The 21,383-nt window shown below is 41.9% G+C and overlaps 3 protein-coding genes and 2 non-coding genes across 7 annotated transcripts; 1 reads left to right on the forward strand and 4 right to left on the reverse strand.

Annotated features, from left to right (window-relative positions):
- Positions 1-839: 839 nt before the first annotated feature.
- Positions 840-6,729, reverse strand: LOC127906057 (ankyrin repeat domain-containing protein 16-like). Its single transcript, XM_052460308.1, has 5 exons — positions 4,459-6,729; positions 4,172-4,280; positions 3,813-3,974; positions 3,656-3,711; positions 840-1,310 (listed from the first exon to the last, which is right to left on the reverse strand). Exons 1-4 carry the CDS (start codon positions 4,563-4,565, stop codon positions 3,673-3,675), a joined length of 417 nt encoding a protein of 138 aa, XP_052316268.1. The 5' UTR covers positions 4,566-6,729; the 3' UTR covers positions 840-1,310; positions 3,656-3,672.
- On the reverse strand, positions 5,071-5,159 carry trnay-gua (transfer RNA tyrosine (anticodon GUA)). Its single transcript is given in 2 exon segments — positions 5,071-5,106; positions 5,123-5,159. It is a non-coding gene; the product is annotated as a tRNA-Tyr (tRNA).
- trnay-gua (transfer RNA tyrosine (anticodon GUA)) lies at positions 5,658-5,745 on the reverse strand. Its single transcript is given in 2 exon segments — positions 5,658-5,693; positions 5,709-5,745. It is a non-coding gene; the product is annotated as a tRNA-Tyr (tRNA).
- A 207-nt stretch (positions 6,730-6,936) lies between the features above and the next one.
- Positions 6,937-13,218, forward strand: LOC118392430 (glycosyltransferase 8 domain-containing protein 2-like). 2 transcript variants are annotated; one of them, XM_035784416.2, is made up of 10 exons: positions 6,937-7,045; positions 9,431-9,473; positions 10,446-10,544; positions 11,010-11,211; positions 11,397-11,514; positions 11,608-11,692; positions 11,789-11,901; positions 12,142-12,308; positions 12,506-12,618; positions 12,783-13,218. In XM_035784416.2, exons 2-10 carry the CDS (start codon positions 9,455-9,457, stop codon positions 12,959-12,961), a joined length of 1,095 nt encoding a protein of 364 aa, XP_035640309.1. In that variant the 5' UTR covers positions 6,937-7,045; positions 9,431-9,454; the 3' UTR covers positions 12,962-13,218. The 2 variants fall into 2 exon arrangements, with proteins under 2 accessions (XP_035640309.1, XP_035640310.1); XM_035784417.2 differs by having other exon boundaries at positions 6,942-7,045; positions 9,243-9,473.
- A 69-nt stretch (positions 13,219-13,287) lies between these two features.
- On the reverse strand, positions 13,288-21,303 carry LOC118392429 (endoplasmin-like). 2 transcript variants are annotated; one of them, XM_052460306.1, is made up of 17 exons: positions 21,116-21,303; positions 19,770-19,872; positions 19,181-19,322; positions 18,611-18,727; positions 17,887-18,218; positions 17,166-17,385; positions 16,920-17,036; positions 16,525-16,662; positions 16,332-16,409; positions 15,765-15,830; positions 15,383-15,652; positions 14,764-15,009; positions 14,497-14,633; positions 14,265-14,343; positions 13,991-14,146; positions 13,670-13,723; positions 13,288-13,557 (listed from the first exon to the last, which is right to left on the reverse strand). In XM_052460306.1, the coding sequence occupies exons 1-17, from the start codon at positions 21,162-21,164 to the stop codon at positions 13,531-13,533; spliced, it is 2,331 nt and encodes a 776-aa protein (XP_052316266.1). In that variant the 5' UTR covers positions 21,165-21,303; the 3' UTR covers positions 13,288-13,530. The 2 variants fall into 2 exon arrangements, with proteins under 2 accessions (XP_052316266.1, XP_035640308.1); XM_035784415.2 differs by having other exon boundaries at positions 13,670-13,735; positions 21,116-21,302.
- Between the last annotated feature and the right edge of the window lie 80 nt (positions 21,304-21,383).

The raw sequence follows: 21,383 nt of genomic DNA on the forward strand, positions 1-21,383 counted from the left end.
AATGTCTCGCAAAGGACACCTATTGGTAGGAGAACAATAAAATAAAATAGACATAGAATTTCCCTTTGAGCATGGTAAAGTTATTCATTAAACTGTGGATGGTGTATCAGTACACCCAGTCATTACAAAGAGCCAGCAGCATACCACCCTGCATCCCACTGCTGGCTTGCCTCTGAAGTTAACCAGGCTTAGTCCTGGTCAGTTCCTGGATGGGAGACCAGATGCTGTAGAAGTGGTGTTGGAGGTGTAGGCAGGAGGCACTAAAGTAAAAGTTTGTGATGGAACATTTTATGTTTGTGCTTTTCTAATAACCAATTTCTGTGTTCATGCAAGTGACTGATTGAACGAATCCTCACTATCAGTATCTGTAATTTGGCAGTACGCCCAGACCCTTGTTTTGAGAAAGGGATATCTCAGTTTCAAGGTCTCAGCTTTGAGAAAAGATGCTCACGATGTACTGGTCTGTCACATACATGACCCATTATTGGTCGGTCATATGAATGAAGCAAACGTGAATGATACATTCATTATGAATGATGAATAAGCTAAATCATGCAAATTTAACTTGACTTTGAGTGTCCCTGTAAAGAATTTCCACAACAAAAGTAATTCACTTTTTGTCCTGAATAACAAAGTGTTATGTTTGGGGCAAATCCAACACAACATATTACTTACTACCACTCTTCATATTTTCAAGCATGGTGGTGGTTGCATCATGTTAAAATAAACTGAATAGAGCCAAGCACAGGAAAAAAACTGGTTCAGTCTGCTTTCCAACAGACACTAGGAGACAAATTCACCTTTCAGCTGGACAATAACCTAAAACACAAGGCCAAATATACACTGGAGTTGCTTACCAAGACAACATTTAATGTTCCTGAGTGGCCTTGTTACAGTTTTGACAGAAATCAGCATGGAAATCTATGGCAAGACTTGAAAATGGCTGTCGAGCAATGATCAATAATTTTAATCTCACGTTTTAACACTACAAAATGTGGAAAAAGTAAAAGAGTGTGAATACTTTCTAAAGGCACTGTATTGGTTTCATCCCCATCAACAAAATCCACACATAAAGAAATTATATGAAGTTATTATTCTGCCATCCAGAATACCATTAATGCCAATCATGTATTGATTCTCCATTCAGACAGTAGTTGATGTCAAATCACATTCAAACACTCTGAGCATGTCTGTTTTTTTGCCAAGCTGTTGAGCAGTAGTGCCCGAGGCATCCATCACATCTACTAGCCCCAGCTGTAGGATTGTCCTCACCGCTTCTGCATGCTGTCCTATACACGCCATATGAAGAGCTGTGGACGCACAGAGAGATACAGGCAGTAGATTCATTAACCAGTGTCAGATACTTGCTGGCGCAGAGATCTGCACAGTGCACACACAGGGTAGAGGTCTTCACGGGTCCAACATACCCAAAATTCCGAGATCCGACCAAGATCTGAGACAAAAATATGGGTCCTGGGTTGGATCTCGGAATTTTGTGTCTGTCAGGACCCACATTTTTGTCTCAGATCTGGGTCGGATCTGATATAATTCCCACAGGTCTCAGATATGTGCAATTTAAATTGATTTACTGACTAGATCCGTCCTCTGTTAATTTAATGTGTGTGAGGTGATGAAAACTGAACGAGCTTGTAGCTTAGGTCCAGCTGAAACTGATTACGGCTGCTCCCCTCACATGCGCGAAAGGAGTGAAAGGAGCCTTGGACTAGGCTACTGTTGATTGCTAATATGGAGGCCTTTTTCATTAAAGTAAAATGAAAGTTAGAGGAGAAATATTATAGTGAAAAGAAGGCGACCACAGGAATGTCCTCAGGGACCAGTTTTAATATTGTAGTGGACAAAGATGAGAAGAAAGTTGGCTTGGCTAAATGGACTGAGTGCAATTCGCTATTCAGGTTTGATGCAATTTTTGAACTTGTATTTATTTATTTCGTATTAATTATCATTTGTTTTAGAATTATTAATATTATTGTATATCATTATTTTTGTAGGCCTGTAAAATAATCTAAACCAGTTCTTTAAATATGCAAAAAGTGTTTTGTTTCATTATGTTGAGACATTTTTGTTGGCTAAATTAAGTTAACTGTCTTTTTAAACTTTGTACTCCGTATTTAGTTTAACATAGGTTAAAAGTAGGCCTGTTGTAAAATAAATAGCTTTAGCCTATTGCTGTCATTTGATGGCTAGTTGCTACAATATAGGCCTAGTCTGTTCAAAACGTTTGTAAAGGTTTAAACCAGTTCTTTAAATATAACACAAGTGTTGTTTTTTTGCCAAATGAAGTTCCATCTGATGAGTATAAAGAAATGCATGTCAGTGTTGGGAACATGGCGACATGGGCTAGGCCCAAGCTTATCTTCCTTTATATAGATTGTCATAATATCATACAGTGGACATCTCGGCCTGTATGCATGCAATGCCCTGACACATTTAGCGCTCAAATCTCCAACAGCTAAACGGTGAGGTGGACAGTTAATATTTGAGGATGGTAAAAAAAAAAAAAAAAAAAAAATTGGCTATTAAGTTTTGAATATGCTACCCATCGAAACACAACAAATCATTTTTTTGTCATTTGTTATAGGCACTTTTTAAGGACACGTAGGGCCTAACTGTGGATCATTTCGCCTTTCTCTCTCTCTCTTTCTACTCTCTGATCTGAACAGGTTTTTTGAAAATTACTTCATGCATATCGGATCGGGTGGGAAAGCCCCAGATGCATTTTGGAACGGGGCCAACTTTCTGGACCTGTGATTACCCCTAACACAGGGTGCCCGAGGACAGGATTCAATGACCTGCATTCAAGATCAACTGTACCTGTGACTACAGAGTGTTTTGATTGGTTTGTGGTTTGAGAATTGGATCTAGTGCCAGAACTACTTGCATAGACAGAAGTTATGTAATTAGAACACATCCTGTTCTCTGTATTATGTCAACTTACATTTCCTGTTTTTCTTGTTGCACAAATTCAGATTTGCCCTGCAAGCAGTTGTTTTGATTAAAGTGTATTGCTACAAGCAAAGTGCAATTATCATATTGTATGATTATATAGCATGTAGCCTCTACAGCTGGGGTTCCCTAACTTTTTCACTCTTCCAGCATTGGGAAACATCCCGCGCCTCCCCTGTGTGCACACGCCATGTCTATTTCTGTGGACACAAGCACTGTTTATGAGACAAACTGTTCACACCCCTCTTGTTGGTATAGAGAATTTGGCAGGTTTAAAGCTTATTTCGTGCAATTCTACACATGTTGTCAAGGGGCGCAAAGAAAACTTAGCAATCTTAAAGCTAATTTTCTTGCAATTCTATACATTTTCCGATGTCTAATGTGTATTTATGTGACATTTCAGTGAATAAAAAATACAAAAATATCTATGGGCTAAAAAACCTAAATAAAAAAATGTGAGCTGACATGGGCTTGTTGATCTGGACATTTCTGACAAGTTATAAATAGCTCTCTAAGGTATGTGAAGACTAACATGACAAGAGGAACTGATGATGCACTACCCAATTTCGAAATTACATCTTGTTCATTCTACTATTACAACTTTCAGTTTAAAGCCAGATTGAGCTCCTTTAAAAATGCCCCCCCTGCCGACCCCTCGCCCCACAGTTTGGGAACCACTTCTCTACAGTACCTGTTCAGTACCTGCTCCTAATGTGAGGAGTGCTTGAATTCGCCTGTGTGGCCCTCCTGAAAATATAAAATATCAGGCATGATATAATATTATGCACACAATTTGCCTTTATGTACAGCATAGGCCTGATAACAGATGTTTACAGAATTGAGCTAACCTTGGCAGCATAGTGCAGGGAAGTGAGCTGCATGTCAGTGGCTGTCTGGTTCACGTCCACTCCGAGGTCCCTCACTAGGAACTCTAGCGCCTCCTCCTGGGCTGTGACAGCAACATGGTGCACCGACTGGGTCCCCGGGATGTCTGCTGCAGTCGGAGAGGCCTGTGTGACACACGAGAATGCAAATATATACCAGTCAGTATCTTATTCAATGTCCAGGGGTACTGGAGTGGTTGAGGTGGATTAATTTTCCCAAGGGGACTATGGTGGAATTAAGTGAGATACAGACTAGTTGATTTATCTCAGAAATGTTTTGATAAGATGGACATTTCTATTTTCCCCCAGAGTCTCCAGTATACCTGATGCTTCTCCAGCAGTAGCTTGGCCACAGATATGTGTCCGTTCCTCACTGCGTCCATAAAGGGAGTGACCCCACAGCTGTCCCTGCCATCCGGAACATAACCACACCTGCAAACAGAGAAGTGAGGGTCAGTTAGCACTACACCCACACATGATCACATTAACACACAGAGCCTCGACACTGACACTTGAACATGACTTCTGACAAGTATGCAAATCCTCTGAGACATATCCTAATTCATACCTCCTCTCTCTCACACACACACACAAACATAAACAAACACACCTCTGTACCAAGATGCTGACCACTTCTTCACAGCCGTGCATTGATGTAGGAACAGAGAATAGACAGAGAAGGGGTAATGAACCAGAAAAAAGTGATATTTTATGCATATTGTTCAAAATACCTGGGAATATGTTTAGACCTGTGACATGTCTGATTTTTTAGCACAGAGATTACATGTCTGATTTGTTAGCACAGAGATTACCTGCTGTGTGCAGAGGAGTCCTCGGCGTCTTGCTCTCTGTCCTCCAGACTTCCGGGTTGGCCAGTAGGAGGTGCTGTATGACTGCTGGGTCTCACTTCCTGCAGGGATGTGGAAGGAGTTCCAGCCGTCCTTGTTCTTCAGCATGGGGTCAGCCTCGTGGGACAGTAGTTCCTGGATCATACCCAGGTTCCTCCGGGTGCAGGCCATCATCAGAGGGGTCCTGAAAGTAGAGGTGGGCCACAATGGTTGATCAGTTGCACATAATTGTTTTTATTGTGCAATACAATACAAATATATATGTGGTTTTTTTACTCACCCTCCCACGCCAATTTTGTGCAGTATTTAATGATTAGTTATGTTCATAGTAGTGTGTTGATAATGGTATACAATGCAGGAACTACTAAAACAATTCCTTCGAGCCGGATTTGAACCAGCGACCTAAGGATCTCAGCAAGTTAGCCTCTACAGTCCTCCGCTCTACCAACTGAGCTATCGAAGGGATACGAAAGCCAAAAGAAAAAGCAGGCCCATATTTCGTTCGGAGATAAGGTAGCAAAACGGTTTCGTAACAAAACAAATAAGCCTCTCTTATTTGACAAATTCTGGTGGTCCTTCCCCGTTTCGGCCGTTTGCTTCCATTTGCTCTCTAATGAATATGACTCTGGTCATTCAATTCATAAATATGATAAATTGAAACCAGAAATTTAATTGAATCTTAGAACAACTTATTTGTTATTTATGACAAACACACACACACACAAGGTCACCACTGCTGTTACTATGTATTATTACTATACACTTAAGCTGCTAAACCAAGTTATTTCTCACTTTGTTTATTATATTGTGTACATCTCACAACGAGTTGCATAACTTTCGTCTCCTACTTTTTGTTATTTTTGGACATGGCATTTGAATCTTAATTGATACTGTACTGCATTGTTAAGGAGAGTTCGCGATTCAGCGTTTATGCATATGACATGAGCCGACGAAAAAGATTTCCTTCGAGCCGGATTTGAACCAGCGACCTAAGGATTTCAGCATTTAGCCTCTACAGTCCTCCGCTCTACCAACTGAGCTATCGAAGGGGGTTAAATCACTTTGGAAAAAACGTGTTTTTCAATACATGTTATCCTAATAGACTCGAAAATCCACAACTTCTTTGCTATTTGATTAAAAAAAAGATATATATAAGGAATAAGGTTGTCTTAATGTTTGCACATGGCATGCGTGTTGATGTATGTCTCACCAATCAGCCTTTTTTAAGCAGTCTACTTTGGCTATTTCAGTGAGCAGATACCTCAAACACCCCTGTCCCATGGACGCAGCTTCATATGCAGAGCTCTTTTGTTGTCGGTATTGTACAGCTCTAGGTCCATCCCAATCTCTTTTACTAAAATTGCATGTCCAAGTGGCCATGACGGGCAGCAAAATGCAACAATGTATCACCCGATGTCCCGAAATGTTTTTTGTTGACAAAGTAATTTTTTTAAGCGTGCACAATTCGCCATTCTGGGTAAGCTTGATTAAATATGTCAATGTCTTCTCATCATCCATTGAACATATAAAGTTCACTATTTGACACCGTTTAAACTGCTAAAATAGCTTGATGCTGTATCTGATCAGAAGCTAGGGATTGCATGGTGACAAGTTGGTTAAATTGTTGGTCGACCAAAAGCCTACATATATATCAATTGAGTTCTACGCTACTTTTTACGTTAAAAACGCCAAAGATAGAAAATCTGAACTTAATACCTGACATTAATACGTAAAAGAAATGCACAACACTGTTCTACCATAGGCTGTGGGCTAAAACAGCTTGTAGCATGTTCAGCAAGAAATTAGGTAATACTCTGATCGTCCAGTAGGCTGTAGCAGAATTGTGCACTGGGGCTTGTAGTTTTTGATTACTCTCAAAATAACTTATATTGAATGATAATGCATAGGTTGGGTTTATTACATTTTATTGATTTAGACTTTGTAAATAATAACTTCTTCTTCAAATTATATAGGCAGGCCTATATAGTAAAGTTATTCAGTTGTAGGCTTATAGATCTACTTTTCTTTTTACAATAGGCTAAAACATGTAAAGGTAAAATATATATTTTTAAAACATGCATCCTATGAGAAATAATTTAGGAAACACAGTTGTTATTGTGGAGTGTAATGCAATCTCTGCAATTATCTACAAGAAGGCATGTGGACCCCGCGGAGCTTTCCATGGGTGAACAAGATGAGGCACATCTGGAAAGAACTTCCTGAATATTTTTTTTTTTTTTTGTAAAATTGAGTGGGTGAAGGAGCTTCTCTTTGTAGCAGTTATTCAAGACCATGTGCAGAGACCGGTGGATACTTAACCGGTGAGAATAATTGTGGCACTTTTTCCTGGTAAGTTCATTTATTTTATGACACATTGTTGAATGAAGAGCTTTGCTTTGACAGTGTGCTTTGTTGTGCATAGCTTGCATTGCTCTAAAGCCAGAATAGGAGACACACACCTTTTAAAGAACGTAATATTCCTAAATGTTTTTAAGATCATTATCATAATCTATGTGTGATGCATTGAGTAGATTGCTATAGGTTCATCTGAAATGTTTATTTATTTAATTTGTGCAATTGTTACATAAACCAATGTAAGGCTACTGTATTTCCTAGGTTGGATATCCCAAATGTAGTTGCCCATAATGAAAAAACAAAAACATATGATTTCCATGTAAAAGGTGTGCCACATGGCAGCAACTAGACTACTTAGGAGCCTGCTTGGTGTTCCATTATCATAGTTCAGGTAGCCTGTGTGGTTATGAAGCCAGACTATGGTTGTATGGTTTTCTTTATGTGGCGGTAGCAGAGGCTGAGTGTAAAAATAACAGTTGGCACTGACTTCTTTGACACCTTGATTGACGGTTCACTTGTGTGAAGAACTTTTGTCTAATGAGGATTCCCTCGTTCTTCTACATGTTTTAAATCTCACATACAGTAGGCTACTAAGAACAAAGAAATCTTGTAAACTCCTGATTAAGCCATATCTGACTATCCATCTGTGTACATTTCATTCTTTTTTTAGATTAGTTTGGATTCATTTAGAGAACGTTGTCTCAAAGAGCATTAAAATGTGTGTGTGTATAACACTGAAAAGAGTCTGGAACCCCGAAAAAAAATGAACACAATCCAAACTCTGTCACCATTTTTATGTTAATGTTGTATAAGAGAGGAAATTGGACAAGGACGCAAAACACTTCACCTAATGGGTATTTTACAAACACTAAGTCATTTATACTGACTCAGTCTTGGATAGTGATGCTTTCTACAGAGGATAACTTGCCCAGAAAAACTTTCTGCACCATATGTGAAAGTCTGAACTAATACAGATACTAGTATTGCCATCTGACATCAATGGAGTGGCAGTATTCTCTCTGAAAATGGGCAGAAGAGTACAGTACGAAACTAGCTGAACTAGTTTTTGGTTGATTATCCAGCGCCAAACAGAACACAGCTTGTGATGTCACTTTTATTGAATGTTTATAGAGTAGTTTACATCTCAACTCTCTACTGTTTACTTACACATTACATCTAAAAGAGACGGAGGGTGAGGGAGATGGAGATACATCAGTGTCGAGAGAGTTAGAATTTAAGCAAAAGAAATAGAGGGATAGAAAGATAGCCTCTAGGGAGAGACAGACAAAAGCTTACTGAAAAATGCCACTAGGAAGGAAGCACCAAGAGTCTTTCTAAAACCAGATCCACATGTGTGCTGAGCCATGTATGTCACAGAGAGAAACAGTACAGTATGAACTGTATACTACATTAGATATAACTGTATTAGCCAACACCTTGGGCTACAGTATGGTATTTATTTACCATACTGATAAAGTGATGTAGAGAGTGACCAGTTACAAAAGTCACGACATACAATTATCATGTCTGTACTGTTCTGCAGTTGCAGTGTGTGGACTATCATACCGTGTAGCGTATGATAGCGTGTAGCGTCATGACATAAACATGATAACGTTGCAGGATCTTTATCTGCATCAGCAAATATTTCAGTGGAAACAGGCTAGGGTGCAGATAGGTAGGCTAGCGATTAGCGCATTGAGCCTGAGCCAGTAAACAAAAGGTTGCTAGTTCAAATCCCTGAGCCGACAAGGTGAAATATTGGTCCATGTGCCGTTGAGCATTGCTCCAGGGGCGCTGAACAATGGTGACCCTGGCTGTGACCCCACTCTTCAAGGGTGGCTCAGGGGGAGTTGGGATATGCCCAAAAAACACTTCTCCAATTCACACGTGTATAAAACACACTTTTACATGTGTGAAATAAGACATTTTACATTATAAACCAGTTGGTCTCAACATTTATTTTTCTTAACCAATCACATTGCACTCTGCCCGAAGTACTCCATCTTTTACCTCCTCTGCAACCAATCATTAGGCCTAAGTTCTTATGACTCTTCCTAAGTACCACCTGTGGATAGGCGAGGTACCCTGAGGGGTAATGGTAAACAACTCAGGCTCATGTGAAGCCCAATATTAAACTATTAATCTTGATTTGGAGGTATGTTTGTCAGAGGGGTTTTCCTGTTTTTAACAGCTGTATTGAGGACTGTGTCTATCTGAGAGGACTGCCAGATCTTGTTCGGGAGCACCTCTGGGAAGGATTTATGTCTGTGAAGACACCCTTCTGGATCCTCAACTGTGCACCAATGCCAAGGAATACGGCAGTCCCTCCCCCTCGCTTACTCTTAGTCTATTTGTCTTCGTGTCTCTCTGTCTTTTCAGATGTGGCTGGAAGAAACATGAACCATGGCTCTTTTGAGGAAAAGTGAGTGACCACAGGATGTTGTAACACAAGTTTTTACATCATTACTTTTTTCATATATATTAAATGAGTAATAAAACATTGTTGCACGTAAATAATGGGTTTTGCTCCACACTTGTGATCGTGGTGGCTGTAAGCAGAGATCAGTGTAGTCATGGTAAAGCACAACCCCCCCAGATTCCTCTGGAGAATACTTTGCCTCAGCTGAGATGGAACGCTTCCAACACCTCCATAAATTATGTTTGAGACTCGCTCTCAGTGTGTGTGTGTTGCCAATCCCCAACTGTTCCTCAACACTGATGAGGTAACCAGGAAAGTGAGCCCGTAAAAGAGTCCCATTTCATCATCTCAGTCCTCTGTTGTTCACATTCAATACATGATGCAACCATTAAAGGATGTTTAATTAGTGTGCACAACAGTTGTGCCTTGTTCTACACCCTTATTTTCTCCAGTCTATACTTTACTTATAAAGTTAACAGATGCCTTTACTCAAACAACACAAACAGTTGATATTTGGCACAGAGTTCAGCTGGCAGCCTGGTTCTTTACATTTTCCAGAAGTGAAGCAATATTTTAATGACTATTTAGTTGTTATTGTTGAGGCAGACAGTTTAGGTCATCCAGGGGTGAATGTGTCAGCACAATATTGATGCCACTCAGGTTGACTACAGCTGACACATGGTTGAGGTGTGTGGATAGGAAGAGAAGGACAAGTGCAACTATTTTATTAGTTAGAATTAGTTGTACCACCTATAGGATAAGTCGTAAAAAAGTAGAGGTTTTGATAGGGTACAGATGAGAGCCATGTTTGAGTATCTCAGTACTATGTGATCCGCCATGATTGGATACGAGGTGACAGCATTATAGTGGAAACTGTGCTTAAGTTGAACTGATCCAGTTTGGAAGGACTTCTGCTTCAGTTCCCTTGCATCTGACTTTATTGAATGGTCCCTTTGTCTCTCTGCTGTGTCACAGTAAACCATATCCTGCTCATGATGCTGGTTCTCATAGTGTGTCTACTCCTGCACAGTAAGCTGTTCAGAGGCCCGCCTCGGCCCAAACTCAAACGCACAGGTAATTCCCCCCAGCTTCTTTAACAGGTCCCACTCTAAAGACACGCTGACCTGAGAGCCAGGTGCATGCCACGGCAAGAGAAGGAAACTAGGACTTGGCAGGACTGCCAAGAATAACAGTTGGCACGAGGCTATGAAGGCCTGTTGATTGAAAAATAAGCATTTCCTTTGCCGCTTACGGTATAGCTTTTAGGGGGCAAATTACTTTGAAATTGAAATATTTGAATAGATTAAAAAAATAATTACCAATTTTGGTATTTTATTAGGATCCCCATTAGCTGTTACAAAAGCAGCAGCGAGTCATCCTTGGGTCCACACAAAACATGAAACACAATACAGAACATCGTTAGACAAGAACAGAACTAGATAAAAAAAAATTAAAGGCACACATAGCCTACATATCAATGCATACAAACCATCTAGGTCAAACTTCACCAAGCTCAAACTGGTTGAACTTCCCTCACAGAAACCAGGAAGGACCCAGAGCGTGCACCCAAAGTTCCTGTAGAGAAGGCAGCGGAGGGAGGGGATGACATCCCAGTGGTCATCTGTGCTGCGGAGGAACGAATGGGCGGTGCCATGGCAACCATCAACAGCATCTATAGCAACACAGATGCCAGCGTGTTCTTCTATATTGTCACTCTTCGTGATGCCATCAAGCTGACAAGGTGTTTCACACTAATCCCTCCCCTTCCACTGTGTCACTGCTTGATATGTAGCAATTTCAGTTCCCAGTTCCTACCCAGGATGTTTTAATTGATTATCTGAATTGTTTCAATAAAAGGCTTAGAAAAGGATAACTGAGAAATAACTTTGAGTGACTTGAACGGTCATTATATTCCTGTCTTCATAGACAGTACATAGAGAAGACCAAGCTGAAGGGAATCAAGTATAAGATTCTAGAGTTCAACCCCATGGTCCTGAAAGGGAAGGTGAAACCAGACTCCTCCCGACCAGACCTGCTGCATCCAGTGAGTAACATACTCACACAAGCACCCACGTAGGAACTAATTAGAACCTAACCAGTCACTGTCCCTGAAGTCCCGGTTTTGATTGTTTTGCAGCTGAACTTTGTACGCTTTTACTTGCCGCTCCTTGATATCAGCCACCAGAGGGTGATCTACTTAGACGACGATGTCATTGTGCAAGGTACAGAAATGTGTCCTTTGCCATTCAGTCCAGTTTTGAGCTGGAGTTAAGATAAAATGGGTGCCTGCCTTCAGTATTTACATTCACTAATGACAGGTGACATCAAGGACCTGTACCATACCAAGCTGGAGAAAGGCCATGCTGCCGCCTTCGCCACAGACTGTGACCTGCCCTCCACCCACGAGATGGTGCGCAGTGTGGGCATGCAGGTTTGTGTCTTTTTTTTGCCATGAGAGGGTATGGTTTGCCAAAATAAGAGCAGAGGCACCTCTGTTACAATCAATCCTGGTAAAGGACAATATATTTTACCCTACACCTAGAAGAGACGCTCTAATGCTCTTGTGAAATAACAACTTGACAAGCGGTCTCATAGATCTCAATGCTGAGTAAACTTTCAGTTTGTCTCCGTTTCTGAATCCAAATCCTTCCCCATTGACCCTGTCTCCCAGACAACGTACATGGGCTTCCTGGACTACAGGAAACAGGAAGTGAGAGACCTGGGGATCAACCCCAGCGACTGCTCCTTCAACCCTGGGGTGTTTGTGGCCGACATTGGAGAGTGGAAGAAACAGAAGATCACCAAACAGCTGGAGAACTGGATGCAGGAGAACTTAAAGTGAGTAGAGAATAATGTTTGACCTGTGATCAGATCTTTCCACATAACCCCTAAACCCAGAAGAAATTAACCCTGCTGTCTATTATAATAATATATATGCCTATGAAAGCTTACTATTGCTATTTCATTTGAATATCATGATTAGAGAAATGCAATAAAAATGTTCTACTTTGTGATTCTCTCCTCTCTTCCACTAGGAAAAACATATACAGCAGTGCCATGGCAGGGGGCGTGGCGACTCCTCCTATGCTGATCGTGTTCCATGACAAATACACAATCATCGATCCTCTGTGGCACGTCCGACACCTGGGTGAGATCACCTCATCTTGATGACATCACCACACCTCGTATATAGCACAGCAGAACCATGTATTGAGCTGTATGGCTCTGGTACACAGGCCTAGGTGTCATAATGTAGGATAGAGCCACTTCTGGAGGCTGATTTACTGCGTATTCCGTTTTCCTTTCCCACAGGCTGGAGCCCAGACGCCCGCTACCCTGAGACCTTCCTCCAGGGGGCACACCTGCTGCACTGGAACGGGCGTTTCAAGCCCTGGGACTACCCCTGTGTCCACCTGGACCTGTGGGAGAAGTGGTTCATCCCAGATCCCACCGGGAAATTCTTGTTGGTACGGCCCGAGGGCAAAATCTGAGGGGTGTTTAACAGATGGTTGTGTAGGGGGATGTCTGGCATTTCAGACTGTGAATGGAGGCTGTGAACAGCAAATATTGTGGAGGCCACTTTCTGATAATAAGTCCTATTGCTGTTTTCACAGCTTTTGAGATGGTGTTTCTTTGAAGGTTCCTATCAAAACATCTTCAAGAACTCCAAGCCAGACATGTACAGAAACAAGCTGTATCAAAAATGTGGTTGTTGTAAAATAAAAAGATGGAGATTTGACTGTGGAAAGTCTGAATTGGCTGACTACTGGCTAATAAAGAACAGAAATGATGACAGGTTTAAACAAGACACCACAGGTGAGATATGACCTTTTTTCCGGCAACATTTAATGTTCTCATGCCAGGAAGACAGCAGCTCGGTTAAATATTAACAAAATGTACAATCATGTAGGAATGTAGAACAAAAACAATCAGAAGATTCTAAAAATCCAAACACCCACCCGCTCCTTTTCAGCAGAGAAGATGGACCTAGTTCCAGTCAAAGCTCTGCCCCCCAGTTCACTCCCTCACCCTTCCCTCCCACCCCCTCGCTCAGGCCGTCTCACAGCTCATCTCTTCCTGTGGCTCCCTGGAAAGAGCAAAGTGAAAAACACATCCTTACATGAAGCAAAAAGGATCATCACTATCCATTGTCTTACTAACACTATTTTCCCCAGTTCTGTGCTTGACTCCCATCTTACCGAATCTTCATCTTCCTCATCTGCTTTAACCTCCTCCTCTGGCTCCTCCTCTGGCTCCTCCTCTGGCTGTGACAGGTAAGGAAGTAAAGATAAGCGAAGATATACCGGCAAAAGACAGATATACCTTAGCATCTCTGTGCCCATTCGCCTCATCCCAAAATCTGCTCTGCTATGTTAACTAGTAAATTCTTATATACAGAATCCAGCCATAATGTACTGCATTATAACACACTTTGCATTGTCAGTGTTTATTATATTGGTAAAGTAGCAGTAAGTATTCAGATCATTTTTGCACGTGAGTGATAGTTATATTGAGCGTACCTCTTCATTGAGGTCCACGTTCATGCTGAGTCGGAGCATGCGTTCTATTCTGTCTCCATAGGCTTTGGTGTCAGCCAGCTGGTAGCCTGACCGTAGTGTGGCCGTCTCAAACAGCACTACAGCCAGGTCCGAGGCAGTCTGGTCCTCTGCATTATCCTGAGGTCAGGAGGAGAATTTGATACGGTTCGGAACCTATGATTCATTTGCGTAAATTTGAAATGGAAGGGCGTATGCCGGGTAAAGTCATTTGTGTTGAATTCTAAATGGTACTCACATTTATTCTCTTCAACATTTCTTTAATCAGAGGGTGTTTGGGGTTGATCTCCAGTGTTTTCTTCTGGCTTGCATAATAACTGGACAACGGAAATAAAAGGGGTCAAACCGTGGTAATAAGCAGAAACTACGTCAACACCCTCTAGGACTTGAGCCACTACGAGTTCTTGGGAGTGTCTTATCCCACAGAACATATACTGTACATTAGGTCAAAATGGTTTCACATGGCTCACTTTGTGGATATGTCTTTTCCTGTCTGGTAGGCCTGTGCCTTCATGATCCTCTCCATGTTACCGGACCAGCCGTACTGGCTGGCTACCAGGGCACAGGGAGAGTTGGTCAGCCTCTGGGACAACACAGCCTTCTCGATCTACAGACAGATCAAAGATTCAGCTTTTCAAAGCTTTTTTGACACATGCGCAATCATTTTCAAACAGAGGAGATGCCATCTGACTATTGTCTATCTAATAACAATGCGCATTCCCATTGAGACCCCCAACCTTGTCCTTCAGGGCGCTGTCCTTCATCCAGGTGGTGAGAGGTTCGTACTCCTTCTCCAGGCCCTCCCTCTTCTCCTTGGTCTTGTCACTCTCGTCAAACTTGACGCCCTCCTTGGCCACGTTCTGGAAGCGCTTGCCGTCAAACTCCGGCAGGGCCTGGATACAGTACTCATCCACGGGCTCGGTCAGGTAGATGACCTCATAACCGCTTTTCAACAGCTTCTCCACGAAGGGAGATGACTCGGCCTGACGGAAAAGATGGAGGGGAAATTAAGCTCAGGGCACGATACAGCAAACATTCGATGTAGGAAGGAGGCTATTATAATATTTTACAGATCCTGACTCTTCGTTACAAGGTTTATAACTTTTGGGGCGGCAGATAGCCTAGTGGTTAGAGCGTTGGGCCAGTAACTGAAAGGTTTCTGGATCGAATCAGAGCTGACGAGGTAGGGCGTCATTGTAAATAAGAACTTGTTCTTAACTGACTTGCCTAGTTAAATAAAAGGCTAAATTAAAAATAAAAACTCTGCTATTATGCTCTACATTTACAAACATACTCATTCTACTCAAAAGGTCACCATTTTTGATCACAAAGCAGTGCTCTCATCCAGGCCCTCACCTCTTGTCTGCTGGTCCCAGCCAGGAAGTAGATCTTGTCCTGCTTATCCTTCATCCTCTCTACGTACTGTTCCAGGCTGGCCAGCACCGTGTCGCTGTTGGAGGTCTGGAAACGCAGCAGCTTGGCCAGACGGGTCCGGTTGGAGTGGTCCTCGATCACACCCAGCTTGATGTTGGTGCCAAACGCCTTCCAGAACTTCTCGTTGTACTGCTCCTCTGCAATCTTCTTGATCATGTCCAGGGTCTTGCGTACCAGCTTCTTGCGAATGACCTGGCCGAAGAGGTATGTTTAAGTATGCCGTTAGCAGAGTGGTTGAGTGAAGTGTTGACCCAGGTGGGTTTCCTTGTTTGATAGAGTGAATTGAATTGAAAGCAAGCCTCACCTTGAGAAGTTTGTGTTGCTGGAGAGTTTCTCTTGAAACGTTCAGAGGAAGGTCATCTGAGTCAACCTGATGGAACAGAAGAAATTTAAAGATGCAATATGCAAAAATCACTTTGCCTTTTCCTGGTTGCTAAAATTCTAAATATTGTGTAGAGAATTAAAGTACCATGTAAACTTCTGAGAAATATATTTCCATAGAGAAATATATTTCCAATAACCAAAAATATTGTAATTTCAGCTGTTTGAAGCTGGTATACAAAACCGAAAGACGTAAAAACAAAACAGGAAGCATAGAAATAGCACACAAACCAGATCTACTGCTTCTTACACTTGCTTTCAATGAGAATTATAGATCTATAACTCAATTTTCTATGTGAATTTGTACAAATTGCAGCTTTAACATTCAATCAATCCTCAGTGGGTGCACTTAAATAGCCTGGGTACCAGTCTGATAGCTAACATTTTACTCCTTGTAACCCCAGTCATATGCCAATGTTTAGCATGACAGGAGTGGAATGATGACTAAACATACTGGTATCCAGACTTAACCCTAAGGAATAATACTTACCATTCCTTTCACAAAGTTCAAGTACTTAGGCATCATGTCATGGAAGTCATCAGTGATGTAAACTCTACGCACAAAGAGCTGAGAGAGATGGAAGATTGTTACTGACAGAAAACTTACGACACATCAATACTGCACTGAGAACTGCTTGTATGCCAATCCATAGCTGCTTTGTAACCAATCATTGCTGTGGTACCTTAATGAAGTCGTTCTTCTTAGAACCGTACTCGTCAAAGAGTCCCCGGGGAGCTGCGGCAGGCACAAAGAGGATGGACTTGAAGGTGACCTCCCCCTCTGCTGTGAAGTGGATGTGGGAGATGGGCTCGTCTGTGTCCTGCAAGAACAGAATAGAGTGGGAGGTTATTTACATAGACAACCTCCATCTGTCATTAAACCAGTTGCGCAACGGAACCTTTGCCTGACAAGACAACTGCAGTTCATGTCCAGTCAGATGAGTCATATCTGACCTAAGATCACCCATTGAGAACCGGTGTCTGCTAAATCTAAGTGGAAATATAGACCGTGTAACCACTAAATGGATTTGTGTCTGCTAGGAGAGCGAGTCTGAATAAACTGTAGACAGACACCCACCCTGGAGAAGGTCTTGTAGAAGGCCTTGTACTCTTCCTCCTCCACCTCCTTGGCAGGCCTCTGCCAGATGGGCTTGATGTCATTCATCAGCTCCCAGTCCCACACAGTCTTCTCCACCTGAGGTGGGGGGAAATTAAAGGAGAAAGGACAGTCTTTAAAACTGAAAGATGCACTTCCATTGAGATTTGCTTCAATGGGATAATTTGCTGCTACAGACAGTAGTTAGTCTTTGAAACAATGTTTTACCTTCTTCGTCTTTGGCTTGTCCTCCTCTTCCTCCACCTCAACCTCATCGTGGTCTTCATCCTTCTTATCGGCGTCAGTCTCATCAATAGGCTCCTCTACAGTCTCAGTCTTGCTACTCCATACGTAGATGGGGAAGTTGATGAACTGGGAGTATTTCCTCACAAGGTTCTTGATGGTCTCCAGCTCCAAGTAGTCTGTTGCCTCCTCCTTCATCACCAAACTAGGGGAGAAAAAGAATGCACTGCAGTGAAGAGCCAGTCAGAGCTTAATGTTAGTCATTACAGTTGTGAACCTTTCAAACATAACTAGATTCCTCTGGCTGCACCGCCTGAGCAAGACTACGGGCTTCTTGGCCTTAAAAAACAGGCACAGTAATGAAACAAATTTTCATTACAGTGAAATCCAAGTTGGAGCACTTATTAGTTCAGCTTTGGTTTGACATTTGTCTCTGCTTAATTTAGACTATCTTTTGACTGAATTTTCCACAGCCAGTAATGCCAAAAAGGTCTGAACAAAAGAGGCAATAACTACATCATAATATGTATTATTGTTACGGGGGTTTACGTTGCTAAACAACTAACCATATTCTACTTCATCATAGACTAACAGAGCTGTCCATATCCAGCCTAAAATTGCCATAGTAAGTACAAATCATCCACCTACACTAATGCTAGAGTGACTGAATGGTTGCTACTTGCTGACAGTTGCCTTGCTGACTCACGTGACGGTGGTGCCCCTGCCGAGGGTGTCCCCGCGGGGGTCCTCGATGACGGAGAACTCGTTGGAGTCAGACTCCCATATGTGCTGCGTGCCGTTGTTGTGCTTCGTGGTTACGATCACCTTGTCAGCCACCAAGAACGCAGAGTAGAAGCCCACACCAAACTGACCAATCAGCTCAGAGGTTGACTGGCCCTCGGTCTGCATCTCTGTCATCTTGTTGAGGAACTCGCTGGTGCCGGATTTGGCGATGGTGCCGAGGTTCCTGACCAGGTCTTCTTTGGTCATGCCGATGCCGGTGTCAGTAATGTGAAGCATGTTCTTCTCCTTGTCAGACTGGAGGTGAGAAACAAACCGTGAAATGTTATATTAGGTTTTGGATTACTTTCCACTGAACTTGACAGACTTTGTTTTATTACTATTAAAGTCTCAAACTCTCTATGCACATTTAGAATAAAAGAAAAGCAAAACAAGTGTGTACAGTGTTTATTCATTTGCATGTAGTCAAAGAGAAAGCACACAATGTCCTGCAGCAGGTGTTGAAAGTCTTGATGTCCCTTTTTACCATGCAAAAACTGAGATGTAAATTTAGAGATGTTATTCTAACAACTCTCTCGGTCTCTGGTTTCACTCTAGATAGCCCAGTGAAGGGTTGCTAATTAGCCTACAGTTGGAGGACATGAAAGGATGGGTCACACAGAACGCTTTTTTTTTTTAAGGTAACCTACCTTGATTTTCACTGTCAGCTCCTCGTTACCAGTAAGTGCCTCGTCATTAGTCAGGGACAGCAACCGGATCTTATCCAGAGCGTCGGAAGCGTTGGAGATCAGTTCCCTCAGGAAGATCTGGAAACAGACAAAAAGAAAACAAATGATAAGATTTTATTAAAACAACAATACACGAATGGCCGCTCCCATCAGCGGGTGCTCTAGTCAGCGGGTGCTCTAGTCAGCGGGTGCTCTAGTCAGCGGGTGCTCTAGTCAGCGGGTGCTCTAGTCAGCGGGTGTGCTCGCCCCCACCCACCCCGAGACGCAGGCAGGGCGAAGCCCCATCCCCAAATTACATTCCTAACTGTCTCGACCCTTATTCAATTATTTTAAGTTACCTCACTGAACCTCTCAGGTTTATATAATGATAGCCAGAAGGACTCATTGTGAACTAATTTCTAATTAAACAAATGACTAAATATTGCTTTATGAGTGTAAAAAAACTAAATGTATTGTATTGTCCTATTATTTCTGTAAGTATAAAAGTTCAACGCTCCATTGTCTACACAGAGCACGAAAGCAGACACTAACCTCTTTGTTCTTGTACAGGGAGTTGATGATGAGCTTCATCATTCTGTTCACCTCGGCCTTGAAGACATGCTTTTCTGATTTTTCCCGAATTTCCTTTATCTGCGCTGCGTTCAGGCCATCAAGCTGGATAGCCTCCTCTTCCCTTGAAAAACAGAGTAGTCAGAGATCAGCACAAACAAGGTAGATCGACTTAAGATTTCCCCAAAGGGAATATTTATAGAGGCCTCATCTGTGTGACTGGTAATAGGGAAAACCCCTTATAAATGTTGTGTGTTGCTCTCTAATGAACTGAAGAATGATCAGGTGCACTTCTACAGGCTTAATAGGAACGGGTGTCAAGACAAAAATGAAATAGTAGATCAATAAATCTCAATAGGGGTTTTTATCTTTGACTGAAAAAAAAACAGGCCGAAAGGAGAGGGGGTAAAAGTGGTTCCCGTGGTACATGTCAGGTCAGTATAAAGAGTTGTGTTTTGGAAAAGAGGGAGGAAGTAGAAGTCTATAATGGGATTCTCTTGTCACTAGTTAGTCTCAAGACTTACTGCATGACAGAACACTTTTCTTTACTGAAATATTTAAACACACTTACCTCTGGACGACCTCGTCATCTGTCCGGGAGCCGTCTCTACTTTTCCCCAAATCCTCCTCCACTGTCCCATCAATGTCAACCTCATCCTCCGCTCTGACAGAACCTGTAGATAAAATTAAACATAGAGCTGAGGGTTTAAACAACTTGTACCCAGTAAAAAATACAACTCCTTAATATTAACTTAAATTGACCCATGTCATGTGACAGAGCAACCACTGGGCCCATAAATTCACTATAGAGGGTCTAAGTTCATCTGGTAGCTAGTCTTCCCCTCTATCTGGAAGCATAACAGTCACACTACTACATCTCATTGACTCCTTCCATAGAGGTCATGACCCTTCGTCTCAGAACAGACCGGTACTGTAATAACACTGATAAGCTCCCAGAAAAAGTTCACCTTCACGGCTGATTAAGATTTGATACCTTTGCCGTTTCCATCTCTATATCCACATAGCAAACTGCACTGTCCAAACCAAACAGACTATTGTATGGGTAGTTGGCAGTGATGTAAAGTACTTAAGTAAAAATACTACTTAAGTAGTTTGAGGTAACTTCATACTTTTACTTCACTGCTTTCCTAAAGAAATTGTACTTTTTACTCCATACATTTATCCACTTCACCCAAAAGTACGAGTTACATTTTAGCATGAGAGGAAAATGGTCTAATTCACACGCTTGAAAAACATCCCTGATCATCCCTACCGCCTCTGATCTGGCGGACTCACTAAACACATGCTTCGTTTGTAAATTACAGGTTCGATTGTTCACCTGGATAACAGTAAATAAAATAAAAAAAATGTAAAAATGGTGCCGTCTGGTTTGCTTAATATAAGGAATTTTGAAATTGACACTTAAATTTATTTAAAACCCAAATACTTTAAAACTTTTCCTCAAGTAGGATTTTACTGGGTGAAGTTCACCCCCCACCCCCACAATTGCAGTATAACTGTGTGGGATCAGGGTGTTTAGAATCCTGCTTGTTTGGTCAGTGTGGTTGTGGAAGCAGAGGTGTTAGGTATGACATTAGTGTCAAGATGGACAAAAATGTCAAGTAAAAATCTGAATAACGTGCTCATAAAGCAAAACAGCCACAACATCCAGATATGATGAATGAAAAAAAGAGAAGCATTAGACATAATGTTACAGTCTGGCTCATCGGGATTCAGATGAGGGAAAGTACCAGAAGCTGCAAATCAGTGCCGTCTTCTACAATGTTACCCCATTTGACACACTCATCGGTGAACAAAACAATGCACTGCAATCAAAATCATAAGAAAACGTCATGAAATGTCAAGTAACAGCAAAGAAGTTGAAATTACATTATGCAATTTATAACTCATACTTACTGAAAGCTAGAAGAGCACAAAAGAGCCCTATTGTCCACATTCGGTTCATTTTAATAGAAAAAAAATATCACGAAAGTCCTAGTCCCGTATGTCACTATATTGTACTTTACACCTACAACCCGGCATAGGTTTGAAACGGTGTTCGTCCGTGGTTGTAGACTCTTTTATCTGATCCACCTTTTAGAGGCGGTGGGTTGATGAAGTGGACCTATACCTGCTCCCCACGCACAACAATAACCAATGGCGGAAGCTTTCGCCGCTTCAATCT

Source organism: Oncorhynchus keta, chromosome 13 (assembly GCF_023373465.1).
Source record: "Oncorhynchus keta strain PuntledgeMale-10-30-2019 chromosome 13, Oket_V2, whole genome shotgun sequence".
NCBI classification, from domain to species: Eukaryota; Metazoa; Chordata; class Actinopteri; order Salmoniformes; family Salmonidae; genus Oncorhynchus; species Oncorhynchus keta.